Source organism: Alligator mississippiensis, chromosome 4, assembly GCF_030867095.1.
Source record: "Alligator mississippiensis isolate rAllMis1 chromosome 4, rAllMis1, whole genome shotgun sequence".
NCBI lineage: Eukaryota > Metazoa > Chordata > Crocodylia > Alligatoridae > Alligator > Alligator mississippiensis.
In genome coordinates, this window is record NC_081827.1 from 23,130,492 (window position 1) to 23,156,822 (window position 26,331).

Here is a 26,331-nt window from a genome sequence, read left to right on the forward strand (position 1 = left end):
TCAGTTCTGCACTCAGCCTTAATGTGGATTGGCACAATCCACACTAAACCCCTTTAGCTTTCCCTTCACCCATCCACACCAACCCTGAGAATTCTCCTGAGTGTCAGGGCCTGAACTCAGCTCTCCTAATGCACCCTTCCTTGTGCATTCAGAACACACCCAGTTCTGCCTTTCTGTATCTGACTTCTGGTCAATCTGTACTCTACCTTCTGTCTCTAGTACCTATAATTAGAATCAAGAATAGGAGATGCAAGTAGCAAACATTTGGGATTACTGAACATGAAAAAGGGAGTAAGATAGTTTATATTTGTAATGTTTGTACAAATTAATTGCTATTTATTTTATTTAAATTAAACATTTTCCTCTGGGCTGTGGCCTGTAGGCACTACCATAATATTAATGCATATTGGTACTCATAAATATATTAATCAATCATGATAATTGGAAGACACCTAAATTAATTTGAACTTATTTGTGAACTCTTCTTCAGTAGAAAATGGCTGCTGTATAAGCAAAGGGTGGAAACTCATGAATATTGCTTTGATTGAAAATGCTGCATCTGTTTCCATATATACTGTGGTCACCATTAAAAAATCAGCATTTGTATTTGCTAACAGCTGCAACATAGTTATATGTAGCATGCAATTTGGTCTGTACTTAGAATAGGAAATCACTGTGTCTAAATACAGACAATCAAAAAGCCTGAGGCTAAGTTGATTCAATCTTTGCCAGTTAGTCTAAGCTCTGTACATGGAACCAATAAACAAGTGAACAGACATTCATTTTTGATTCCAGAAATGCAGCCACATGCCTGCATTTTTCCAGGCCAGAAACCATGGGGCTTCGGGGTGCTAAATCACACCTCTCTGCTGGGCTGGAGCAGATAGCTTGGGCCAAGGCTAGCCCACCCACCCTGAAGGGGTGGGCATTACATGGGCAAAGCATTCTGAGACGCTGGGGGACTGTGAGTTAACTCTGAATCTGGAGGGGATCTGGGACAGAAGTTCAATAAACTGATTTAACCTAACTCAGTTAAGTCTGATACTGCAGCCATCCAGGTTTATTTTAAACCAGTTTCTCCTATTTTGAAAGTGATTTACGTGCAGTGAATTTCTGTTGTGCTACAGATTTGAACTGGTTTCTGATCATTTATATGAGTTTGTGTGTAATTTCTCTCTCTAGCCTATGGTAAAGTCTTGGTGTCTGATGGCAACTAGTGAATTCTCAAAGGCATTTGTAGAAATCCTTTAATGCGGGACAATGCTTTTTCTTTCATGCAAATGAATTATTAATCCTAAATTAGCATTCACTCTATTCGTTTTTCAGACACAGATACTAAAAAGTCTAATAATATTATAGAAATCAAATTTTTTGCAATATTTGCTTTAATCCTAATTTTCACCTTCTTATAACTATTTCCATAGAATATGACACCAAAAATATTGTGTATTAGCTACAAAGGAATAGATAGAGACTCCAGTAGAGATTGCATATAAGGATTACATGAGCTTCACAATTGTATGGTAATGTGTTTGTATAATAAACTTTTCCCTACTAAACAAAAATTAGTCACATACAAACATTTCCAAAAAGTGAAATTTTGATACCAGCAGTATTTTAAACCACCAACAATGTTACAGATTTTCCTATTTTTTTCTTTATACCAATCTTTTGATGTCATGAGCTCCAGGTACGCTTTCAAAAGAAATTGTAAAAAATCTCTACTGTATAATTTGAATATCATTCAAACATGTATAATTTGAATATAATTTGAATACAATTGAGACAACATTTGAAGGACTAAGGAAGAGAAACAGAAAATAATTTTTGAGGAGCAGGAGTGGATCTATTTCTGAGGTTGTATTTTTTCCTGAATTTCAGGAAAAGGAAAAATATTTTCAGTGTTCATCTCATTTACCTCTATAGACAGACAAACTACACCTGTGTATCAGCATGAAATCATGAGTCTAATTGTTTTACTTTTTAGTAGAATAGTGATACCTTTGCCTAGCCTCATAAATACATTCCTTTTGTGCCTATAGCAATTGACATTATCTCATGTTGTCACTATTTTTTCTCTTTCTAGGTGATGTCATTGTCTATATTAATGAAGTTTGTGTCCTTGGACATACTCACGCAGATGTAGTCAAACTCTTCCAATCTGTTCCTATTGGTCAGAGTGTCAACTTGGTGCTATGCCGTGGATACCCTTTGCCCTTTGATCCTGAAGATCCTGCCAACAGCATGGTGCCACCACTTGCAGTAATGGAGAGGCCTCCAGTAGTGGTAAATGGAAGACATAACTATGAAACTTATTTGGAATACATATCTAGGACCTCTCAATCTGTTCCAGATATAACAGATCGACCACCACATTCCTTGCACTCCATTCCAGCAGATAGTCAGCTTGATAGCACATTCCCACCACCTGTTCATGATGATAATGTATCAATGGCTTCTTCTGGGGCCACACAAGCTGAACTCATGACCTTAACCATTGTGAAAGGGGCCCAGGGCTTTGGCTTCACTATAGCAGACAGTCCTACAGGACAGAGGGTGAAGCAAATTCTAGACATTCAGGGATGCCCTGGTTTGTGTGAAGGTGACCTCATTGTTGAGATCAACCAGCAGAATGTACAGAACCTGAGCCATGCAGAAGTAGTGGATATACTTAAAGAATGTCCTGTTGGAAGTGAAACTTCTTTGATTATACATAGAGGAGGTAAGTCTAGAAAGTCTGTACAATTACAAAAATGTGTGTGAAAGGTTCTAAACAAGGGGAGCTCCTTATGCTCACTACATCTGTGTGCACTGGATTGGAAGCTGGGTTCTGGGCAGGGGGAGGGGGAATCACTGTTTTTCTGAAAATGGTTGTGTGCATGTACACACACACACATATGTATGTATGCATATATGAAGTACTGTAGGCCCAATGTAACAGTTTATTGTATATTCTTTTCTGTGTTTAAAGCTCTAACCCTGTGCCAAATATTTTCTCTCTGTACAAGTGTAAGATAACCACCAGTGCATTCCATATCCTTTTAGCATTTACTAGTTTGAATGAAGGTTGCATGCAAGTTTTTATAGTCTCAAACCAAAGTATTGCAAGGGTTAAGTAAATTACTTATCTGCCTGTTAATTCAAGTATAACAAAATGAGAACAAAGCTGAATCTGTTAAAAATGAAAGGGGCACAGTCAAGTTTGTGAGACCATTTGATGTACTTTTTCCTTCCTCATAAAACCATTGTACGATAGAATTTTGTTTCTTCCCCAGAAAACAAAGTTACTCTGTATCTTTTTGTCTATTTAAAAATGGCAGCTAGAGCTCAGCTTTCATGCTTATGATAGTAAATATGTGTATTTATTCCTTAGGCAGACAGGTAAAAGCCTGAATAAGAATAGTTCTTTTTAATACCTAGACAGTAAACTGTTCTTTCTTCGCTTAAGATCATAGTAAAGAACATACATATTTACTGATGTGTTAGTCCAGGTGATAAACACCCAATGGCTACTTCTAAATAGGATTAGATTTCTTTAGTTAAATCACCAATTCCTTTAAATTAGTAATTCTTATGTCAATGAATGTATGTTATTCTGAACTTTAAAAAAATTGGATGTGGCTAAGAATATATTTATCACTTTTTGTTTTTAGAAGTACAGTGTGAGCAGTGAAGCAAGTATTAATGTCAGCAGATGCCAAAAGTTACTATAGCAAAATAATTGCAATCTCAGTACCTACATTGCCTACAAAGCCTAGAACAAATCATGTCAAAGAAACCTGATTACATTTTTCGTATCAAATCACAAAATTAATTGATGGAGAAAACATTAGAAGATTTAATACATGGAGATCCAACTAGGCAGTTGATAGAGTATGAATCTCAGAATTATGTGTGAAAAATTAATTTGCATTATACTAAATATAACATTCCATTTATCCCTTGGAATGAAATCCGCTGAAGAACTATGAGCAAAAAGACAAAGAGCAATATAAAAACTTAGAGAAAGTTTAGTGATGTCTGCGAGGGTTGCTGGAGTTAGGGTCAGGTCTAGTTTTATTTTAACATTATTAATAAAGCAGATACATGGAATAAACTGCATGTTGATTTATGTGGCAAATGATGGGAAATAGGGTTGAGTGTTGGGTAGTAGAAATAATATAAGGGGAACCAGAGAGGTTAGAACACAACATTATATTTAATATGGAGAAAATTCAAGCTAATGCCTCTTCAGGAGAAAATAATCAAAACAATCCAAACTATTAATCTTCAGTCAGAGGAGGAGGGTGGAATACAGTAATGATGAAGAAGAAGTCTGAGCGAGTGGGGACAGCAAAGTAGATTTGAGCTTGCAACACAATTTAGGTAAAAAATGAACTTACTCTATTGCTCAGGTAGGTCCTTTCTCTGTGGAATTTCTTTTTAGTTACTTTACTGAACATGCATGCTGTACATAGTTACAGAGAGAATATGAGCACTTGACAAAACAGTAAGTAGAGCAGGTGTTGGCAACTTATGGCCCGTGAGCCAGATGGCCTGCATAGCCATTGGTTCTGATCTTCAGAGCCAGGGGTATTTGGCAGCAGCAACAGCAGAGTAGGCGACTACACAGGGGAGAGAAGTGGTGCCAGCAGCCAGAAAGAGTTCCTAACCACTGACTTAGAAGAGGGAAGAAAATGAGTATCTACGAGTATTAAAATATGATGGAAATCAAGGCGGGATGGGAGCTTTTGGTAAAATACAAGCGATACAAATAGTAAGTAGGAACAAACAAAAATCAGAAAATATTTCACAACAGGTTTATTAGACTTGAAATCACTCAAACTTGGGGAATATTGGCCTTTGTCTTGAGACATCCAAAACTGCTGAACAACGCAATATAGATATATACATTAAAGGGGATTCTTCTACCAAAGGAACAAATAGAATATTTTAATCTATACAAAAATGAGAGAGTTTCTTGAACAAAAAATTGTTTCCATAAATTCATAGGTACAGTGTGACTAGAGAAACAGGTTTTGTGATCAGTTCTTGTAAAATAACCCAAATATAAACTGCAGCCATAGCAACATTTAACTTAAACCTGCTAGGATTCTAAAATATTTAATCTGTTACATGGGTGAAGGTAAGTTACTCTTCTTCATTACTTTTTGTACCAGATCTTTATTTTTTTGCTTGGATACAGGATGACAGTTGAAACGTACCCTCATTTTCCATCTTTTTCTTGTGTGTCCAATCACTTCCTACTTTTGCTAAGACAAAGAACAATATATTCCTTTTTATCGCATTTGCTAGAAGATGGAAGTTGAATGTTACATATTGTTATTGGAGACTTGTAATTTGTCCATATAGATTGACCAGTACAGTACAGTGTTAAAAATCTATTTTCAGAACTGAGTTTCTCACTCTCTAATTAAACAGTCTTGTCCTTATTACAAAAACAAAAAAAAACTTGATATTCATCAAGGAATATATTCACTACGGGTACTAACAAAAATCTTTTTGCCATGGAACTGGCAAAAAGCCTTTTGCCCTTAACATTTCAATAGCATGGATATGTAAGGGAAGAAGAGTTGTGCATCTCTCATGGGGGAGATGGGAGAAAAATAGTAGTATCCAAAATAAAGAGTTTGCAAAGGTATCAGGACCTAGCTTGAACTAATGGTAGCTGGAACTTCACAAGCTGATGATCACCAACCATCACTGATCATCAATCTGTTATCAAACAATGATGATCATTTCAGGAGGAGCAACTATTCCTAGTTTTCCACTGTATTTACCTTATGTCCTCTAAAGTAGTACTACAAGGCCTCTTTTTATCTGATATCATCAGTTCACAGGTTTTGCTATAATGCCAGAGAAACTTAGATATTATTTAAGAATAAAAATATGAGCAGGTGTTCAGGTCAGTATGTGTTCAAACAGCTAACAAGAAAAAGGAGTCATGGGGGTTCAAGAAGCACAGAATTTGTTTACTGAATAATGCAGCTGCTGAGCTGAATTTGGGTCAAACTCCTCATTTATTACTTTCTTGCTGATTCCATTCCTCTGGATCTGTTTCCTGGTGGTCAACCCCAAGTGCCCCCTCCCTTGACCTGGGGGAGGGAGGAGAAAGTCACGCACATCCCTTTGCTGAAGGTGGAAACTAGCTGGCCCACTTCCTTGATAAGGCATCAAATATTGAGATTAGAGGACAACACTACTGAAGGTGAAATAAAACTAAAACTTGACAGGAACAGTGTAAATCCCAGTCCCCGTCTCCAGGCTGAAGGGTAACAAAATAGTGGAGGACCCCTCTTCTGAGAGGGAGTGGCAGAGTAAGTGGGCATGTTTCTACCCAGAGCATTTCCCATCACTCTGCCATATACACAAAAATTCACAGTGGTTTTCTACCTGACAAACTTGCTGCATCAGACAGCAGCACACTTAGGCTCCTGCACTCCACATGGGCTACTTACTGAATCGCAGTGTTGCTGGATTCACACAGCAGTGCTGATAGGCTGATTAGCACTGCTGAAAGTCAGTGCTAATTAACCTGTCCACCCTGCCCTGCTAACATGGCAGGAGGTACCCACCCAACCAAAGGACCTATGTTTGAGGACTCCGCTGCTTGTCCTGGCAAATGTGTGAGATAGGATTTCTTGGTGAACAGATTCTTCTCCTACAGAAATGGAAGCTGAGCTGAGAGTGAATCATTAACGATTCTGTAACTGAAGACAGATTCTTTTGTGGGACGCACAATTACAGCTTATCAAAGAGAATCAGATGTAACCCTAAAAATGCCTCCAAATATCTCCTTCACCAAGGTCTGTTAAATTGTCTAAGGAAAGAAATGATGACCGGATCCAAATTATATTCAGAGGTGCCTAAATAGCAGTTAGGGAGAAGCTATGGGAAGGAGGGAGAAACCTAACTCATGGAAACTCATAAAAATATTAGAGGTCTAGGAAAGATGATTTATGATAAGAAAAGGCTGGATGACTTATGAGAAAAGGATTATTTAGTCTGGGGAAGGGAAGACTGAAGGGAGATCCGATAACTGTCTTCAAATACATGAAGGGTGGTTATAAAGACAATGGTGATAAATTGTTCTCTGTAGCCTCAGGACACAGGGCAAGAAATAATGGTCTTGAACTACAACAAAATTAATTTAAGTTGAATGTTAGGAAAAAACCCTCACTCTATGAGGGCAGTTAAGAACTGGAACAGATTACCTAGAGAGGTTGTGTAGTGTTCATCACTGGCATTTTTTAAGATTGGGTTCAACGAACAGTAGTCGGGAATGGCTTAGACAGGAATGATTGTGTCTTGAGCAGAGAGGATTGGCCTACATAACCTCCTGAGTCCTATCCTACCCTATTTTTCTTTGATTATGTGTTTCTATGTGCAACCCTGTCATCGGCTGCAAAACTGCTTCAGTGTCCAGATTCTTTAGGTGCCTGTGTTTGAGCCTGAAAAGTTCACTAGATGCCTATACTTTAGCTTCTGGGCATGTTGAGAAGCAATCTAGTTTGATCATCTAGGCACCCAACTCCTACCTAACATCTGTTACAATTGAGATGGGTGATCTTCCCTCCCATAGCAGAACCCTTAGCACTGGGATACAATACCATGCTCCATCCTTTTTGGGTTTCTTCTGGCCCCACAATTCTTGTATTCTTGGCAGTGTATACAACTCAGCTTCAACAGGAGACGTGTAAAGTAAAGATTCACAGCAAAGGCAATACAGACACAAAGGGATCCCTGCTTGTCAGGGTTGGACCATTGCAAAACACCCTCCCTTGGACCAAGTAAAGCCAAGCAGAGAGACCAATAGGCCAGGCAACCAAAACTGTCCTTTCCTGAAAGGGTTGTATGCTTCAGGCAAGGGGAGAGTACATAGAAACTGTTCAGAGAATGTCAAACTAAGCAGGAAGCTTGCTACAACAAAGGAGTCAAGGACCCAAGGTCCCTACACACAGGTGAGCGTGTACTGATCAAACCATCAATTAGCTACAAATGTAATAGAGAAATACATTAGTCCAAAAACACAAATCATATAAAACAGCTACATATTGAGAGCAGCAGTACAGATGAAACCAAAGGCAACTGTGGAGTAGCAGCAGACAGCCCAGCATATTCAGACAGATAGAACAAAGGCCAGGATCAGGAAGACAGAAGGAATATCAGCCACCAGCTGGCCAGGCATTAAGGAATCAGAAGAAATGACCAACAATAACCCGCACAACACAATGAAGGCAGCGTCAGGGGGGAGTAACTAGTCCCCAAAAGGGATAACACAAACAAGAAGTAAGGAGTTAGTTCAAATTTAGCACACTTGAAGGACCTTGAGGCCTAGTGAGTTCTAGTGGAATAGCAGGAAGGGGTGTTTCCCTGGGATGGCTGATGTATTCATAACTTCTCATCCCAGCAAATAAGCACATAGTTGCACCACATAGCCAGAAATATTGTTATAAAGAATCATGTAACAACTGGCATAGAACTTGGAAGGAAGAGCAGACATGGCCAGAGGTAAGAGGTGGCTGGGACATCAGGAAGCACCTTTGTGCATGCTGGTAGAGCACTAGCTGCAGCTACAATATTTCTAGAAATAATTTCCTGAATAAAGGCCAATTTAGAATTATACACATGGTATTATCCAACATTTTAGCCTCCATCTTTTATCTCATAGCTTGTGATTTCCTGCTCCCACCTACTCCCATCCAGTTCTATGCAAGACACTGCTACTTCCCTACAGTATAATCCCCCCTGCGCCCAGTGCTTAAATCTAGCCTTAATGAAAAACAAGACGTATAATTGAATACATGCTTTTTTTCAGTTTGGCAAAAGTTCATCTGAACTTCAACAATTCCCTCAAGATTAATTCTGTGCAAATCAATTCTTCCTAAAATTGCTTTAGTTTGTTTGTTTTTGGATTTGCTTTGCTTTGTTCTTTATCCAATGACAATAGAAATATTTCATGAGTGAAGGTTGTTTTAAACCATACTACCTTGTCAGTTTCATTCACTTTGGTAGTAGATGCCATGTCATCGCCTGCATATTCACCCCTCTTCATTTTCTCTACATAGACATGGATATCCTAGAACATAGTATTTCCATATCCTTTTGTGTTGCCACTTATATTTCTAAAATTATTTCCAAAAGCAAAATGTCTGAAAGGCTTTTAAGAAATAATGTTGCCATGGTAGAAATACTGATTTACTTACACTTGAATATCATTCCTGGAAGCACTGCATTCAAGATTCATTATTTCCAGTAAGGCATGTCACAGCTCAGAGAATATTATTGTTTAACCTGTGGGGAGATAGCTTCTACTCGTACCCCTCTGACTCTATGACTCGTTAGTATTATAAATTGCATTAGGTTTTGAATTTTGACATTCTAAATGTCTTTTTACCATCTTGCCTATCAATTGAATTTTCAAAAATATTTTACAAATTATAGCAGATAATGGGATTTTTAGCAGCTTTATCTCATTTTCCATGTTTATATCATGGTTTTTACAAGAGATTATCTGAAAATTCTCAAAAAGACAAACGGCCAAATCTCAGCAACACAGAGCATATTATTTGTTACTAGTACTGGTTGGCAAACCTTGAAAGAGAGAGCGCCCAAGCACCCTAAAAAACACAGTAATGAGATTTTCATATATTTTACTGTACAGCTCTGATTAGCAGTGAAGCTCTGTGCAATCACCTTTGTATTCCTGAATGAGAGAAAATGAAATCATAGACCTTTTTAATGAATATGGATTCCTGAAAAAAATTGATATCAATAATAGGAAACAGCTATTATTACACTGTATTAATGGAAGTGATGTTAATTGCATTACATTTCAAAGTGGTAGTGTTATGCTTTTGCTTCATCCTCCTTAATGTTCGTTCACAGTGTGGGACTTTGTGAATAATTTTGCAGTGCATTAGATAAATCTTTTTTGCACATACTGCATAGGAGATTTTTAATGAGAATTAGCAGGAATTTTGTTTCAAAAGTACTTTTATTATTGGTGGAAGTGCTTTCTAATGTAGGCTTAGAAGGTCTGTATTAAATTTGAATAGTGCTTTCATTAAAACTTAAGGGGACAGTTACGCCAGGGATGTGTGTGTGTCTTGTTAGCACTAGGAGTTACATTTACACATTGAATAAAGAAATAGGTCCCCTTTGAATACTTTTTAGTAAAAAGGAAGTATAGTTATGCCATTAGGTGCATCTACATGAGACGTTTACTGTGTAGCTGCCTAATTAGCTCCACAGTAAATGTCTCAGTGTCTACAAATGTGTCCCTATTAGAGTGCAATAAACCAATAACCTCTGCTGCTGGTTAGAGTACTTGTAAATACAAGTACTAACCTGTAGCAGAGTTTTTTAGTGCACAGCACCACAAATGTAGACACTGACATTGCTGGCTAGAGCACGAGGGTGCTTCAGGGTGGGTCCTGTCTGCCAGCTAGACCCAGAGTGGAGCACCCTCGTGCCCCAACCAGCCCCTCTACAGCACACTGAGCTGGATCAGAGCAGCCCTGGGCTGGCAAGCTGACCCCCCAGGTCCCCTGCCAGCTTGGGCTGCTTCAGCACAGCTCAATGTGTTGCAGTCCCAGGTTCCTGGGAAAAATAAACTCTGGCATAATATGTACCAGAGTTTATTGCTTTGAATTAATTGATGTAGATGTGCCCATTAAATCCCGATGACCAGCATAAGAATATGTACAATTTGATATTACTTTTATTAATAGGCCTATATGATAACTTTTAAAAGCATTGAAGTTCTATACAAAATTGCATTCTATTCCTGCAGCATATAGAATCACTGTTCTTGAGCCACAAATAAAATGCAGTGCGCTTATCTGAAAGGATACAAGCAACATTATGCAATAATGTTAGCATAGCAGCTGGGGATTCTTTTATCTCATTGAAAAAGCATAGGCAAGTAGGCAAAAGTAATTAGCAGTTTTGGAATTTGATCAGGACACAAAGGTCAGTACTCCCATGTCTTTGTAAATTGCAATAGAAACATTACCATCTGAGTACAGTTTGTGGCTTTATTTTATGTCTCATGTAAGAAATGACACTTTTTGTAGTCCAGGTCTTCCTACCACCTGACTTGGAGGAAAGAATGGCAACTCCTGAATCACAAATATTGCTTCCCAAAGCAACTAATTTTTTCCTGGATGTGTCCACCCCAAGCACTAATCTAACCGAGTCCTCCTCATATGATTAGATCTGACAGGATCAGAGCCTAAGGAGAGATGACTGAAGAAACATCTGACTCTTTAAAAATATAAATCAATGAATGCTTGTGCACTAGGACATGTCTAAGAATAGTCTAAATATGTCAGATTTTCTGGTGGTCCACATGGTGTTATGTAATGTCTTATTAAACTTCGTGTGTTAGACTTGCAAATATGTTGTCAAAGTACATTGTGCAGATATTGTGACACAGTGATTTGTATTGCAGTGCAATATTTTGTAGAAATATAGAAATAAAGTAAGCTCATATACTATGAAACAAGTATGAGTATATTATCTATTATGATACAGGCCTACAAAACAGTATTGTGAAGTAGGAGGAAAATGTAAGTTCCAGTTATTTGCTTAAACCCCTTTTAAACAGAATGGCCCCCAAACTCTCTTAGATCAAACTGATTGTGTGTCATTAAGTTAAGCTGTACCAAATAAATTAGTAATATGTCTCTTATCAACTCATGATACAATGTCTTTCCCTTGAGGGAACAGTTGCATTTTTCTCCTATAAAAACAATAGCATGGCTTTATGAAGCAGTGTCTTTCACAGAAAAGCTTAGGGTGACATACAGTTCAAAACAATCAAAAACAACACTAAGCTTAAACCTTTGCAGTTTCACCTGCCAATTACCATATTAAAAAAGTTATGGAAGCCAAAAAGTTTGATTCTCAAATGTTTCTGAAACTTCTTTTAAATGTTTCTGAAAAGAACCAAATTAGTTTTTGGAGCTACATTTTTTGTATGCTCAAACAACATTTCAGTTTAAAAAAAAAGTTAGGAAAATATACACAGTTCTACTTTTCTGTTTAGTCAGTGAATAACAGAGATCCTGATTTAGATTTATTTTCTTGCCTACATTGCCTTGAACTTGCACAAGACACATTTTTGTACATAAAAGCAAAGGGATTTCTTCTTAGTTTACATTTCAGTCATGCAAATATTATTTAGTAGTTATTGAGAAACACTTTTCTTTTGCATAACCAACTTTTTGTATATCAGATGTTTAAGTTAAATAGAAAATTTGTAATGATCCACTGATGTTCTTAAGACTCCACGTATAAAGAGGGAAATCAAAGATTCAAGAATCCTTCATATATGAGAAAGTGCTAACAGTGTCTTTAGATTGTAGCATTTGTTTTTATGAATTAATTTATATTTTTGCAATTAAATCATTTTCCACTAGCAGGATAGTTTGCTACTCTCTGGTCGCATCTACACGAGATGCTGACTACACAGTAGCCTGTGACTACTGTGCAGTAGCGTTGCATGGCAGAAACCATAACGCAATGCCACTGTGCAGTATTCTTAGGCTACTGTGCAGTCAGCATCACAAAAAAGCCGTTCAGTGGCACTACTGCATGGTAACTCTGGTTATTGCACAGTCATTTAGTACTCGTTTATACAAGTATTAAATGACTGCACAGTAATGACTGTGCAGTGTCAGCGTCTCGTGTAGAGGCGGCCTTTTATAAGTCAGTAGAGTTTTTCTATAAAGGAAAACATCTTATGTAAAATCACTGCAGGGATTAGTTAGTATCTTGTAGAAGTGTCGCTAATCATGTTAGTTGCCAAAATATTATCGGCTTATGTTTTAATATCTAATATACAAATTCATGGTGGAAATAGTTTTTCATAGTGTTCTTGTGATTTAATTCTTTAGTATAAGCTATTTGTTCTCAGTGATGAATAGGTTAAAGTAGTAAAGTTAGAGCCAGGTTGTGCTGCCTTTCCTCAAAGGCTACAAAGAGATGTTTTATTTGTCCCAAGATAAACCATTTTATCTTGGGACAAAATGAAAACATTCAGATGTCTATGTCCGTTGTCCCCAGATAAATCCTAAAAAGGCTCCTGGGTTAAGAAGTACTGACAGGTTATCCCAGGGCATTGTAAAGTGAACCATCTGAACAGTTATCCTGGTTATTGCATTATTGAATCAATGGCAGAAAAGTGGCAGAAAAGCAGCCACTCACTAAACCCTGGTTAGAAGGGCCATGAGTGTACACACCAATCCCAGGATATTTCTGTTCTGGGATAAACATAGGCACAGCTTGTCCGGCGACAAATACAACATCTGCTCCTAGCCAAAGGGAATACCATCATACTGCTTGACTGGTCTCCCTGATTTCACAGGCAGGCTAGCCAACTGTCTGTAAATTTACAGACAGTCCACAAAAAAAAAAAAAGCTAAAAATGCTGGTCTGTAAACTCCATTAAAAATTGAGCTGTCCATAGAAATCTAAGACACCCTGAGTATGTCCACAAGTGTCCCTTTAGCGCCTTTGTTACTGTGCCATCATTTAATACTTCCTTTTGGAAGTACTTCCTTTTGGAAGTATTAAATGAGGGCACAATAACAACGTGTACTGTGCCATGCACACTGCGCCGTGTGCGTGGTGCATGGTTATTTTTAGCTGCTACATCACCATAGCAACATGCTATAATGATGAAGTGCATTGCTACAGCAACATAGCTGTGGTGTCATTGTTTGTGACTGCCCACACTACATTGCCATAGCACAATTACTACAGCGATGTAGTATCACATGTAGACGCACCCCCTGAGCTTGATTGAAGATCCATCATAGGAACGAGGCTAGATGCAAGTGCTGATGGAGAGGCAGAGCATTTATTGTGTCTGAGTGGGAGTGCAGATCAGCACAATGCAAGGAGCTCTCCCTCAGGGCTTTGTGGCCAATGGGAGCCTTTGTAATCCCCTCCCACCTAGCCATGGGGTGCCACTGCATCCTGTTGGCCATCACCTGCCCATAATGGCTGATCATCCCAAAGGTAAGCAGGGCTGTGCAGCCTTGGGCAGTCTGGGCCTCTGGGTGGAATGGAGGTGAGATGAAGCAGTACAGCTGAGTCAGAGTTGCAGGGTTGGGAAGGAGGAGTTTCTAGGTAGGGTCTTGAATCAAATTTAGAAAGTTATTGTTAAACCCCTAAATTTGAACCTCTGCCCTGGGTCTGGCAGAAGAGTTACACTTACATTAGGTGAAATATATATAAGTAAAAAAAGTTTGTCAGTAAAGAGTTTGCAGATCGTCAGTAAGATATTTCTTGGTTTGGCAACCCTCTTCAGAGGGATTATTTAGAGGTATGGAAATCCAAATGTGTCTGAAGGAAGGAATAGGGTGGAAAATAAAGGAAGAAATCATCCCTTTTAATTTCCAAAAATTTGTTCTGCTCAGGTACTATATTAAAAGTAACACAGCTGGAGCCTGTGATTGCCTCTATTGTGTATAGGTGCTATGTTTTGGGGTATTTAATGTGAAGCACTTCTGAGAAATAGGAAATAATTTTTTATATAATTTCGCTTTCAGTGTGTTCTCTCTATCTCTCTCTTGCTTCCCCACCCCCTCCCATGGTAGGAGATGTGGCAGGATTGTGGGGAGCAAAGGGAGAGTTTCACAGTCAGGCATGAAGGAGCCTGCCAGACAGACTGTATAGTGTGGGAAGGGAACACAGACAGTGGCTATAGCAACAGGAGTTCGTCACAACTCCGAATGGTGATTGTGGCACGGTATGTAAGGGAAGAGTCTGGATGCCTTTATTATGGAAAGAGTGAGAGCATGGAGTCTATTTCAAAAGATAGCCTTCGCCATCTGCCTCTGCTGCTCCCGCACCAATGTCTTCAGTCCTCGCTCACAGTGCTAAAGCCTATGCTGGTCAGACACCAGCTGGGAAGACAGAGACTACTCACATGCTTGAAATCTTTCTCCACAACATTCCTGCTGTTTGCAACAAGAAAAAACAAAGCATATAACTCAACTGCTGGATGAAAGGCTATACGAGTGTGTTAGTTGTAGCTGTGCTGGTCTAAAGTCATAGGCAAACAAAACTCTTGAGGTAGAGGCAATATCTTTTAGTAGACCAACTAAATAGTAACACAAAAAATTCTTTCTTTGCAAGCGTTTAGGCCCAAACACCCTTCTTCAAGCAAAGGAGAATTCAAAGATTGTAAAATTTCTTCAAGGTAGAAAAGAAACTTCATCTTGCACAGGGGAACTGAGAGATGGTAGGGTCCCCCTAGGTGGAAAAGACCATTTGTAAAAAAGCTGCTCTGTGAGTATGCAGATTAAAAGCACAGACAAAGGCTGAAGCAGACTGGTTACTTTGAGATGTCAGATGGCAGGCAGGGTGTTGAATTTTGCTTCTTTCTTGTTCACTGGTGAAGTTTTCATTTCAGAACAGCTAATTGCGGTATCTTCCATATTTCCAGAATATTGGTTGTAGCTGTCTTGGTCTAAAGGCATAGGCAAACAAAACTGTTGGCGTAAAGGCAATATCTTTTATTAGACCAACTAAATTGTAGCAAAAAAATTACAGGCTGGCATAAGAGAACTTCCAAGTCTCTGGAGCATCAACTAATATTCATGGCAGTAAGCAGCAGTCCACTAGTAGGTATGTTAAGATTCAGGCCACAGTTAAAGAAATGCTGGCATAGAGAGAAAAAGAGAACAGCATCGCACTCTTGCCATGTTATTACATAGTAGTTTTAAAAGTGTATATTAAAGTACTTAAGTACTTAAAATAATGTACAGCAGTCTAAGATGCCAAAGAGATTGGGTTTTGACATCTTGCGGCCAAAAAATGTTCATTGCAATTATTCTAAGGGTATAAAATACATATAGCAGCAAAAGGGAGCTATTGTCCAACTTTGCATTGAAATGCAATGCAAGTTTGTTTAATTATTTATAGTACTTGGTAACACACCATTCCTGAAAGTACCCAGTGCCCTGGGGGGACAACTGTAAAAAAGAATAATAATAATAATAGCCAAATATTCTGAGCCATCTAACATTTACTACCAGCGTGGTGCTTTACTGTTGTGTGTGCTCCCATTAAACTCAATGTCAAGAGCATTAATTTATTTATTGTATGCAGGTCTTTCCATGCATCTTTCAGGTTCTTTATGTTGTTACACTGGGATGAATTGCTGTACAGGAAAAGCCTCTCATAATACAGAGCTCCAGTCAAAACATTTTTAAAGACACCTTTAATAATTTAACAAGTCATTATAACATTTATATTTATGTAAGTTGTTTACTCCAAAGAGTCTCAATGTGCTTTACAAACTAACAGTACCTGTTTCTCTTCAGTGACCAGCTCTCTAGTCCATTCACAGTGCAGTGGATGAATAATCTCTGAATAAACTATTTAGGGAATTTTAGGAAAGCAATATTATTACATAGATTGAAATATGCCCTGGACATTGTGGTTAATATTGCAATATTGGAATAACTATTTCTGTTATTGTGTAAAGTGCCCTGGGCTCCGGAATAGCCAGAGTTGCTAGCACAGTTTGTGGAAAAAATATCTGTCAAACAAGTTTAATATACTTTTTTTATGAAATTACCATATATTCTCATATACACAAGCCTTTTTCCAAAAAAAAGACCAGCTGCTGGAAAATGGGATGTGCATAATTATAAGCAAGGAAATATGGCAACAGCAGTTTCTGCAAATGAAGCTTCTACCAGGCAAAAGATAAAATAACTGCATGCAATCCACAGAAAGCAGAACAATAAGCAGGCTTGGCTCCCTAGCTGCTGCTACTCAGTTACTTATTACAATGTACATTACACCAGCTTAAATTCCTACGCAGTAAGCAGGAATAGGCCAGCATCTACACATGCAGGTGTTAAAGCACATTAATGCTGTGTGTGAACTGATTTGGGACTAAAGTTAGTCCCAAATCAATCCACACATACAGTGTTACTGTGCAGTAAGGCATCTACTACACATGCAATACTGCACAGTAACTAATCGGGCATAAATTTGATACCTGCATGATGCTGGTATCAAATTTATGCTCAAGTCAACATAAGTCGCCATATTTACTATATAGTAAGGACGTGCATGTGTAAATGTGCACCTGTACTGTGCCATAATTTCAGTTACTGCACAGTAAATGCACACATTTAGACGTGCCCAGAAAGGTATTTTTTTCTTCATTCTGCCTTTCATAAATAAGATGCATATCTTAATCAGAGGCATATTGTATGCAAGAAAATACAGTCATTTGAATTATACACCTAATTGTATTGATGTAGTAAACATCTGTAAGTCTTGACACCATGCAACATTTTGATTAAGAAGGTAGACTGATATAAAATCAATATGGCACTTGATATATGGATTAAAAATTAGCTAAAAGATTATTCTTACCATGTAATTTTGAATAGAAATTTATCAGAGATTTAATATATTTCTAATGATGTCCCACAGAGCTCCATTCTAGGCCCTTAAACACTGATTTAAGTGTTTCATTGATGACCTGGGGGAAAAAATACAAGAAGCTCTATTGATGAAGTACGCAGATAGCACAAAGATGCATAGTGTTAAATACCATATTTTCTGACATACAACGTGCCCTGAAATATAATACACATCTTATTTTTGAAAGGTAGAATGAAGAAATATAATATTTTACAGAGTTATGGCTGTGTAATCTTCAGCTGACATCCTCCTTTTCCTGCTTAATTTTTAAGATGAAACACTAGCTGCTACTGAAGACTGCTCTCTACAGGGAGTTCTATGCTTTTGAAAAGAGCTAAACAGAAGCTGTAAAATAGGAGGAGAGAGACAAAGAGCAGCTGAAAAACAGCAACATTACCAGACCAAAGGGTAGCTTGAGTAGTGGAACATCAAAACCACTAAAAAGGAGAGACAATAGTTATCACCTGCAGTGAAGAACAGTGAGACATTAAGTCAGCTGACTCCCATAGCTGCCTGAATAATAATGCCACCGCTGCTGCACTATGAAGCAAGACACACCTATCCCAATCAGAAAACCAGATTCCCTGCTTAATACATGCATCTCAATTTTTGAGTGAGATTTCTCTGCTGATTTTTCTGAGAAAGGTGCATGTTGTATGTGACAAAATATGATTTTAGAGGCACCAGCTCACTGATCATCATCATCTTCTTTGGCAATATCTCACATTGGAGGATGATTGTCTTCTATGATTGTCCTATCTGTGGGTCCAAAGATGGCTGATGAGGCCAATCTGGGATTGACAGACTCTATTGCAATTTGGGCACATGTTTCTGTATGGAGTGGGTGGCTCTGTATTCTTGATTTGGTCCATAACATGCTGTTTCTGCTGCTCCTGCTTTTCCATGTCTTGTTGTCATCATAAGGTTTCACACTACAAGATCATTGCAGCAGACTCTTCCTTGGGTTGGTCCTGGGTGATAGTCTCTGATGAGTTGATGTTGATGTTGCATTTTTTCAAGTTGGTCTTGAGGACATCCTTGAAGTGCTTTCTCTGCCTTCCTCTTGAGTGTACACCTTGACTGAGCTCGGAGAATAAAACTTGCTTAGGGAGTCTGAAGTTTGACATCTAGATGTTGTGGCTGGCCAAAGGCTCTTCCACAGGCAGTGTTGATGGTACTTCCCCAATGACTTGAGGTGCCTCCTGTACGTTGTCCACATCTCAGCTCCATACAGTTAGGTGGGGACCGCAACTGCTTGATAAACCATGAGCTTAGTTTTGGATCTGATGTTGTAAACTTCAAAAACACATTTCCTCAGGAGTCTGAAGGCTACACTTGCATATTTGAGGCAATATTAGATTTCTTTGTCAATGCCAGCCTTCTGTGAGAAATGGTTTCCAAAGTACAGGAAGTACTCAGCATTCTCCAGAGTCTCACCATCAATCTGAATTACTAGAGATGGGGGCTGGTCATTAAGAGCTTGTTGATGGAGAACATTAGTCTTCTGGTTGTTAAACGTCAGTCCCATTTTATCGTATGCCTTGGTAAAGACATCAACGATTGCTTGAAGGTATGCTTCTGAGTGAGCACAGACTACAGCATCATCAGCGTACTGGAGCTTGATGTCAAGGTGGTCTTGGTTTTAGCTCAGAGTAAGCTGAGATTAAACAGCTTACCTTTCATACAGTAGTTTAGCTCCACTCCAAATGGGAACTTGTTAGTGGTCAGATGTACCACTGCTCCAACGTTCTTCTCAAAGGAATATCAAGAAGAACATTGAAGCAATGATGCAACCTTGCTTAACTCCCATCTTAACCTCAAACGCTTTGTCCAAATGAGCATGGATATTTGGTTCCCTGGAGACAACTAGCAGCGACACATCTTGTGCTGCTGCTAGTTGTCCCCGGGGAATACTTGTGCCACACGCCCTCTGGCACACAACAGGTTACCTCAGGTGGTGTAGAGGAGGCTGGGGCCAGCACTGGGATGGCCCCAGCAGCCTTATCTGGGGTCCTGGGGGCCTCCCAGGGAAGTATCAGTGGCAATCTTGCTGCTCAGAGCCTAGCCAGCAGCCAGAGCATGGCTCCAGTCAGCCAGGCTTATTTTGAGTGCTACATGCTGCCACCACGTGAGTCGCTCTGCGCTTTTTTTTTTTTTGTGCACAAGTTTTTTGACCCCTAGATATCAAGGGGTAAAAAAAAAATACCCTCGCTGCTTTCTTGCAGCGTGGAGCACAGCTGGACATGCAATATGTGGCACCACAAACATGTCTGTGGTGTCACATACCACATGGTTAGGCTCATCTGGACGCAACCAAAGAGATCTGTGATAGATCCGTTACTTATTTAGTGTATGCAGGTTCAACATATTGTTTCAGCCATCTTAAGGCAATGTCGTCACCAATGTGAAGATCTTGAAGGCCACCAAGTAGCATTGTAAATGGACACAAGTCAACTTTGTGTGACATGGTTTGAACGTGTCCACAAGGGCATTTTTTGTCATTGTGAGGGCCCCATTGGTATAGATATGAGTCATAGTGACCCTCTCTAGTTTGAAAATCATTGAGTAGTGTCCAATATCGGCATGGCCAGTTAATTCCTGGTTGATTGACTGGAGGTCTCAGAGATGATGTAGTGATTGATTGGTGCTTGTGCTAACCATTCTTTGTGCCAATGAGTAAGTAAGGAAAAGTCAAAGAAAGGATGGGCCATATGGGGCTCCTGAGCTACTGGTGGGTGGAATATGTCCCAGTGCACTGGCAGTGTAGGATTATCCCAGAGTCTGGCTAGTAATTTTACTTCAGCATTTGTGCAGCAGAGATGAGGGGGAGCAGTGGTACTGAGTACTGATAACTATAGGAATGGAGTGGGGCACAATGTGCCTGACACAAGACGCATTGTAGCGTGCAGTTGGGTGTCCACTAGTTTGCTGTGCAATAAACAAGCCCATTCCGGGGCACAATATTTGGCAACTAAATAACACAGTGTGAGAGCAGATGAACATAGTGTGGAGGCATTGGCACCCCAAGTGGAGCCTGCAAGCTTAGCAAGTAGGTTATTCTTTGTTTTGATTTTTAAAGCAGTTTTCTGGAGATGTGATTTGTAAGTTAAAGTCTGGTCGAGGGTGACTCCAAGATAAATTGGGTGGATTTGGAATTTGAGAGGCTGATCAGTTAAAGTGATAGTGAGTTCACAATTAACACTGGTATTATGCAGACGGAAAACACTTGAGACCGCTACTAGTGGACTGAATCAGACAACTGTCAGATCCCGGTCAATCAGCTATAAATATCAGTAGTGTTTTTTCTAGCCAACCAGCCAACCCAATGACTTTACAGGCTGTTGGACCAGTGCTTTGAATCCTGACCCATTACTGAGAATGGGTCACTGATACAGAGTAATCTATAAAACTTTGGTAAGATGGGTGCAAGCAGTCAATACACATTTTAATACAGCCAAATGTAAAGTTATATATATGGAAACAAAGAATGTATATTTGCAGAATAGAGGATTAAGTCCTGGAAAAAGGACTTTGGAGTTGCATGGACAATGCTATTCTAGGTTACACAAGAGGAGAAGATCAAATAGAAATAGAAGTGTGTAGCAAGTCCTCCAGGGGCAGGAAGTCAGCTGGGGTCAAAGGATCCCAGCAAGATAAATGTCCAAATGTCTGTTAAAGGAGTCCAGAGTAGGTGCTTGCACCACCTCTGGAGGCAGTCTTTTGCAGGTCTTGGGGGCTCAGACAGTAAAGAAGTTCTTCCTTATGCCCAGCCTGAAACGGTCTTGGAGGAGTTTGTGACTGTTTGACCTTTTCATCCCTTGGGGCGCTCTGGTGAACAGGCTTTCCTCCAGATCCTAATGTACACCTCTTATATACTTATAGGCAGCCAACAGGTCCCCCCTGAGCCTGCGCTTTTCCAGACTGAAGAGGCCCATGTCTCAGCCTCTCTTCATAAGGCCTGTTTTCCTGCCCTCTGCTCATGTGCGTGGCTCTCCTCTGGACTCTCTCAAGCATCTCCAGATCCTTTTTAAATTGTGGAGCCCAAAACTGGATGCAGTACTCCAGCTGCAGGGTACAGCGGGAGGATGACATCCTGAGATTTGCTTGAGAAGCGTCTATGTATGCAAGCCAGAGTTTTGCTCACTTTACCAGCTGTGACATCACATTGGTGACTCATATTCATCTTGTTGTCAGTCATGACCCCCAAGTCCCTTTCGGCCATGGTGCTAGCAAGCGTAGCACTGCTGAGCCTATAAGCATGCTGTGGCGGGTTGGTTCCCCCCAAGTTGGAGTACCTTGCATTTTTTGGTGTTGAACACCATCAGGTTTTCATCCACCCATTTTCTGAGCCTATCTAGGTCATCCTGGATCACCATCCTGTCCTCAGGTATGAATGCTTTATCCCAAAGTTTGCTGTCATTGGCAGACTTGGCCAGTCCGCTTCTGATACCAATGTCCACATCATTGATAAAGATGTTAAAGAGAATAGGTCCAAGGATGGAGCCTGGTAATTCAGAGTTACCCTGATACTTTCTAGGTTGCATATCTGTAGAGACCCACACACACACACACACTGTACATACGTGGTACTTTTACATCATTGTAACTAATATGGGTTTTGTAGAGTGATAAATTTCACCAGCATCTGGATTAAACAGCCGTACAGCAGCTATTACAGTGACTTACAATTTACAATATTCTTTCGTATGCTCCAGGGCCGGGGGGGGGATATTCCTTCACATGCTCCAGGGCTGGGAGGGGGGAGGGGCGTTACTTTTAATTAAACCAGCTCTGAAAGCCACTCATTAAAGCACCTGGAGTGTCTCATGTATCAGCATCCCTGTGCTTCAAAATGGTGGTAGGAGCAGCCCCTGCCACTATTTTGAAGCTCAGGGATGCTGATACGTGACCATGGAGGCTGGCTGGAATGCAGTAATTACCACAGTCCATCAGAATCAATTACCATATTTTGCACTGTATAAGTCGACACCGTATATATGTGTCGATCCTATATTTCTGTACAAAAAAGTTAGGATTTTTGTAGATCCAGTGCATAAATTAATCCCACCCCCTCAACCCTTCCCCTCCCCACACCAGGGAGGGCAGCAGGAGGGTGGCAGGATGCACTAAGCAGTGGAAGAAGGCAATGGGGATGGTGTGCGAGGTGCTGGAAGCCCGGGCAGGCTCATGGGAGAGGTGGTGTGCTAGCGGGTTCTGGGGAAGTTAGATCAGGCCCCTGAGAGCTTGGGCAGCATATGACCTGGCTGGCCCCAGTGGGCGCCACCACCAGGGAGGGAAGGATTAGGCCATCCCATAGCTCAAGGGCTGCCTGGCCCAGTGGCAGCTCACCCCCTGTCTAGAGGTGGGGCTGGCTGGCAGGCTCCACCAAAAGCAGGATCGGGCCCCCCCGGGCTGCCAGCAGGCCATGTGCTGCCCAATAACAGGTTGAACATTGTATGTCTGCTTCTTTTTACACTGGTGTACAGGCTGTTCATATGATAGCAAACAAGTTGTTTGTTAAACCCAAGGGCCCCAGTGCCAGAAAGCATCTAAGCATGTCCTTATTTTAAGGATGAGATTGTTGCCATTGGCTTCAGTTGGACTTCTCATATGTTATATGGATATCCTTAATTTCTTTGTTGAACAGGCACATATAAATCTGCCATATATAAAAGGTGATGTACATGTGTTTTGAGGTGCAATACAAAGTGGAAGGTAGGCCTATTGAAAGCCTCTGCCTAAAGGTCAGAGGGGAGAGCAGCCACAAGGATGTCATAATGAGCATTTGCTACAGGCGGCCAAACCAGGAGGAGGAGGTGGACAAGCTAGTTTTTAAACAACTGATGGAAGCTTCCAAATTGCAGGACTTTGTTCTCATGGGAGGGTTTTAAATATTGGGACATCTTCTGCGGGGGCAGAGGTTGAGGAACAACACAGCAGTGCACAACTAGTCCAGCAAACTCCTGGAATATATTTGGTATAACTTTTTGGTACAGATGGTGGAAAAGACAAGCAGCGGGAAAGCTCTTTTGACTTACTGCTCACAAACAGATTGCTGCCCCTGGACAGAAAATCTGCTTAGAAGTGAAGATTGCCACTGTAGACAAGGAATGTACTGAACTGCTATGGCAGAGAGGAGAACTTGTGTAAAGTTTAATTTACCTCAGAGATAATAGGCTACAGTCCTGTCCACAGTACTCTATACCTAATCTCTATCATTAAGCCAGGGGTATCAAAATCATTTGGCCCCATGGGCCAGAGTAGAACATGAACAGTCCACAGGCCAGATGAACAGTGCAGGGCTGACCCCGCGGGCTAGATTGGGCCCATGGGATCCTCCCTCCTCCTCTCCCCCTCCATGTATACTGGATCCTGCACCCACTCACTTGGTGCAACTAAGTCCAGTTGATGCAGGACTGTATCATGTGTAACACCCATTGTGGCCAATCTGGGACTCACGCATTGGTTGAGAAAGTAAAGGTGGAAGGTAATTTAGGGGACAATGACTGTGAAATGATAGAGTTCACGATCCTTAGAGGAGGAAGGAAGGACAGCAGCAGAATAAGGACACTGGACTTCAGGAAAGCAGACTTAAACTCATGGAACTGGTGAACAGGATCCTCTGGGAAGCAATCTGAGGGGCAAAGGAGTCCAGAAGAGCTGGTTGTACTTTAAGGAGACCCAAAACAAGAATCCATTTTTAAAGTTTGTTTGTGACCCTTTCATATATTCTTGCAATCCATTTTTGGGTTGCGACCCAGGGGTTGAGAAACGCTGCCTTAAGGAATGCAGATGGCACTCTAGTTACAGATGATGCAGAGAAGGCTGAAGTATTTAATGCTTTTTTCACTTCAGTCTTCAGAAATAGAACAGCAACCAGATGACACGTGCAGTTGGTGGCAAAGATAGAGGAGACAACCAGGATAAAATAGTAGAACAAGTTAGGGATTACTTAGAGAACCTAGATGCATTCAAGTTGGCAGGGCTGGACAGGATGCACCCTAGAGAACTACAGGAATAGGATGAGGTAATTTCAGAGCCATTGAGAACTTGTGGAGGCCAGGTAAGGTCCCAGATGACTGAAAAAAAGACAAGTACAGTGCCCATCTTTAAGAAAGGAGAGGAGGATCTGGGGATTTACAGACCAGTCAGCCTGGTCTCAATATGTGGAAAGAACATGGAGCAGGTCCTCAAGGAACCTATTTCAAAGCACTTAGAGGAGAACAACATGATCAGAAACAGACATCATGGATTCACCAAGAGCAAGACAGGCATGACCAACATGATACCCTTTTATGATAAGATGATGGGCTGTGTGAATGTGAAATGTGATATACTTTGACTTTAGAAAGACTTTTGACACTGTTTCCCATGACATTCTTCTTAACAAGCTACGGTAATACAAACTAAATGAAACTAATGTAATGTGGACACATGACTGGTTGGATCATTATACTCAATAAGAGGATTAGATAATTGTCTTCATCTACCTGAAGGGCAATTACAGAGAGGATGGAGATGGACTTTTCTCTGTGACCATATGGGACAGGACCAGGAGCAATGGTCTCAAGTTACAGAAGAGGAAATGTAGGTGGGAGATTAGGAGAAACTTTCTGACTGTGAGAGTGATTAAGCATTGGAACAGGCTACCAAGAGAAATTCTGGAATCTCTACTCTTGGAAGTTTTCAAGAGCAGGTTAAACAGGCACTTGTCTGGGATGTTATAGTCTGAGACCATCCTGCCTTGATCAGGGGGCTGAACTAGATGACTTCATAAGGTCCCTTCCAGCACTACTTTCCCAGGATCCTAAAGATAGAGGCCAAATAGTTGTGGTTCAAGTCACAAGTTCACAAGATGCTGTGGGACAAGTTAAAGTACTAGGATAATCCTATAAGGTTGGTGCATTCCAGCCTACAGTATACAGAACTCAGTATTATCTGGTTAGAACCCAGTTGCCCTTTCATTTGCTCATACGATAAATATAAATAACCCTGATTATGGCTCCTCTAGCACCCTTTTTTGTGAGATATATACTGGGAGCACAAAAAGGTAACTACTTGGAAAAAAGAAGCTGTATGCTACACACACCAAAAGGAGTTGTGTCCTCAGATACCCTAAATTTTGAAGCTTAAACAGAAGTTTGAAGGGTCTGAAAGAATTTATATAACTGATAATATATTATTATCCCAAATTTTAAATATTAAGTAGCTAAGACAGACAGCATATGTGACTTCACAGCCACACAAATTAGAAATAAAGAACCTGAATTACTCTATTTCCTATTTTTTAACTGTATTTTCAGAGTCTCCCTTTAGAAACTTAAGTTTACAAAGGATATATTTGACATTATATAGAAATATCAAAATGGAAAACAAGTCAGAAAAAAGTAACATCAATCTGGATTATAATATAGTAGATATCTAGGAGGAGGTACAGTTCTAAAATTTTCAATAATTTAAAAATTAAAGCCAGTAAATCTAAGCATTTGATGAGATATAACCATCTTAGAGCTTTATTTACTTTACTAGGAGCAAAAAGAAATCCAGTGTCAATAGATTTTATGAAGATTAAAGAATCCCTATGAATGCTGAAGGTTTCTAATAGCTAATCATTGATTTTGAGTATCTACAGCACCTGGAAATGGAGGTGCTGTAGAATGGCAACTGTGTAGTAGGGAAATGTGCAGTTTTTCTGTCATTAAATCAAAATATCAGTTGCAAAGTATAGATCTTAGGTTTAGTCAAAAAGTTTAGTCACAGAATTGTTCTGGGAGAATGTGTGCAAAACTTTGCACATCTTTTTCGCAAAATTAGAGGAAGAGGTATAAATTGGGTTCATGCACCAGTCCATGGCCATTTGTAGTATTTTGT

At 40.0% G+C, this 26,331-nt stretch overlaps 1 protein-coding gene across 1 annotated transcript in view; it reads left to right on the forward strand.

Annotated features, from left to right (window-relative positions):
* The window catches only part of MAGI2 (membrane associated guanylate kinase, WW and PDZ domain containing 2), a 1,249,850-nt gene that overhangs the window by 1,056,379 nt on the left and 167,140 nt on the right, over positions 1-26,331 (forward strand). Inside the window, exon 10 of the mRNA XM_019487511.2 lies at positions 2,087-2,722. Coding sequence (XP_019343056.1) covers positions 2,087-2,722 — 636 coding nt within the window. The remainder of the gene's footprint in view (positions 1-2,086; positions 2,723-26,331) is intronic.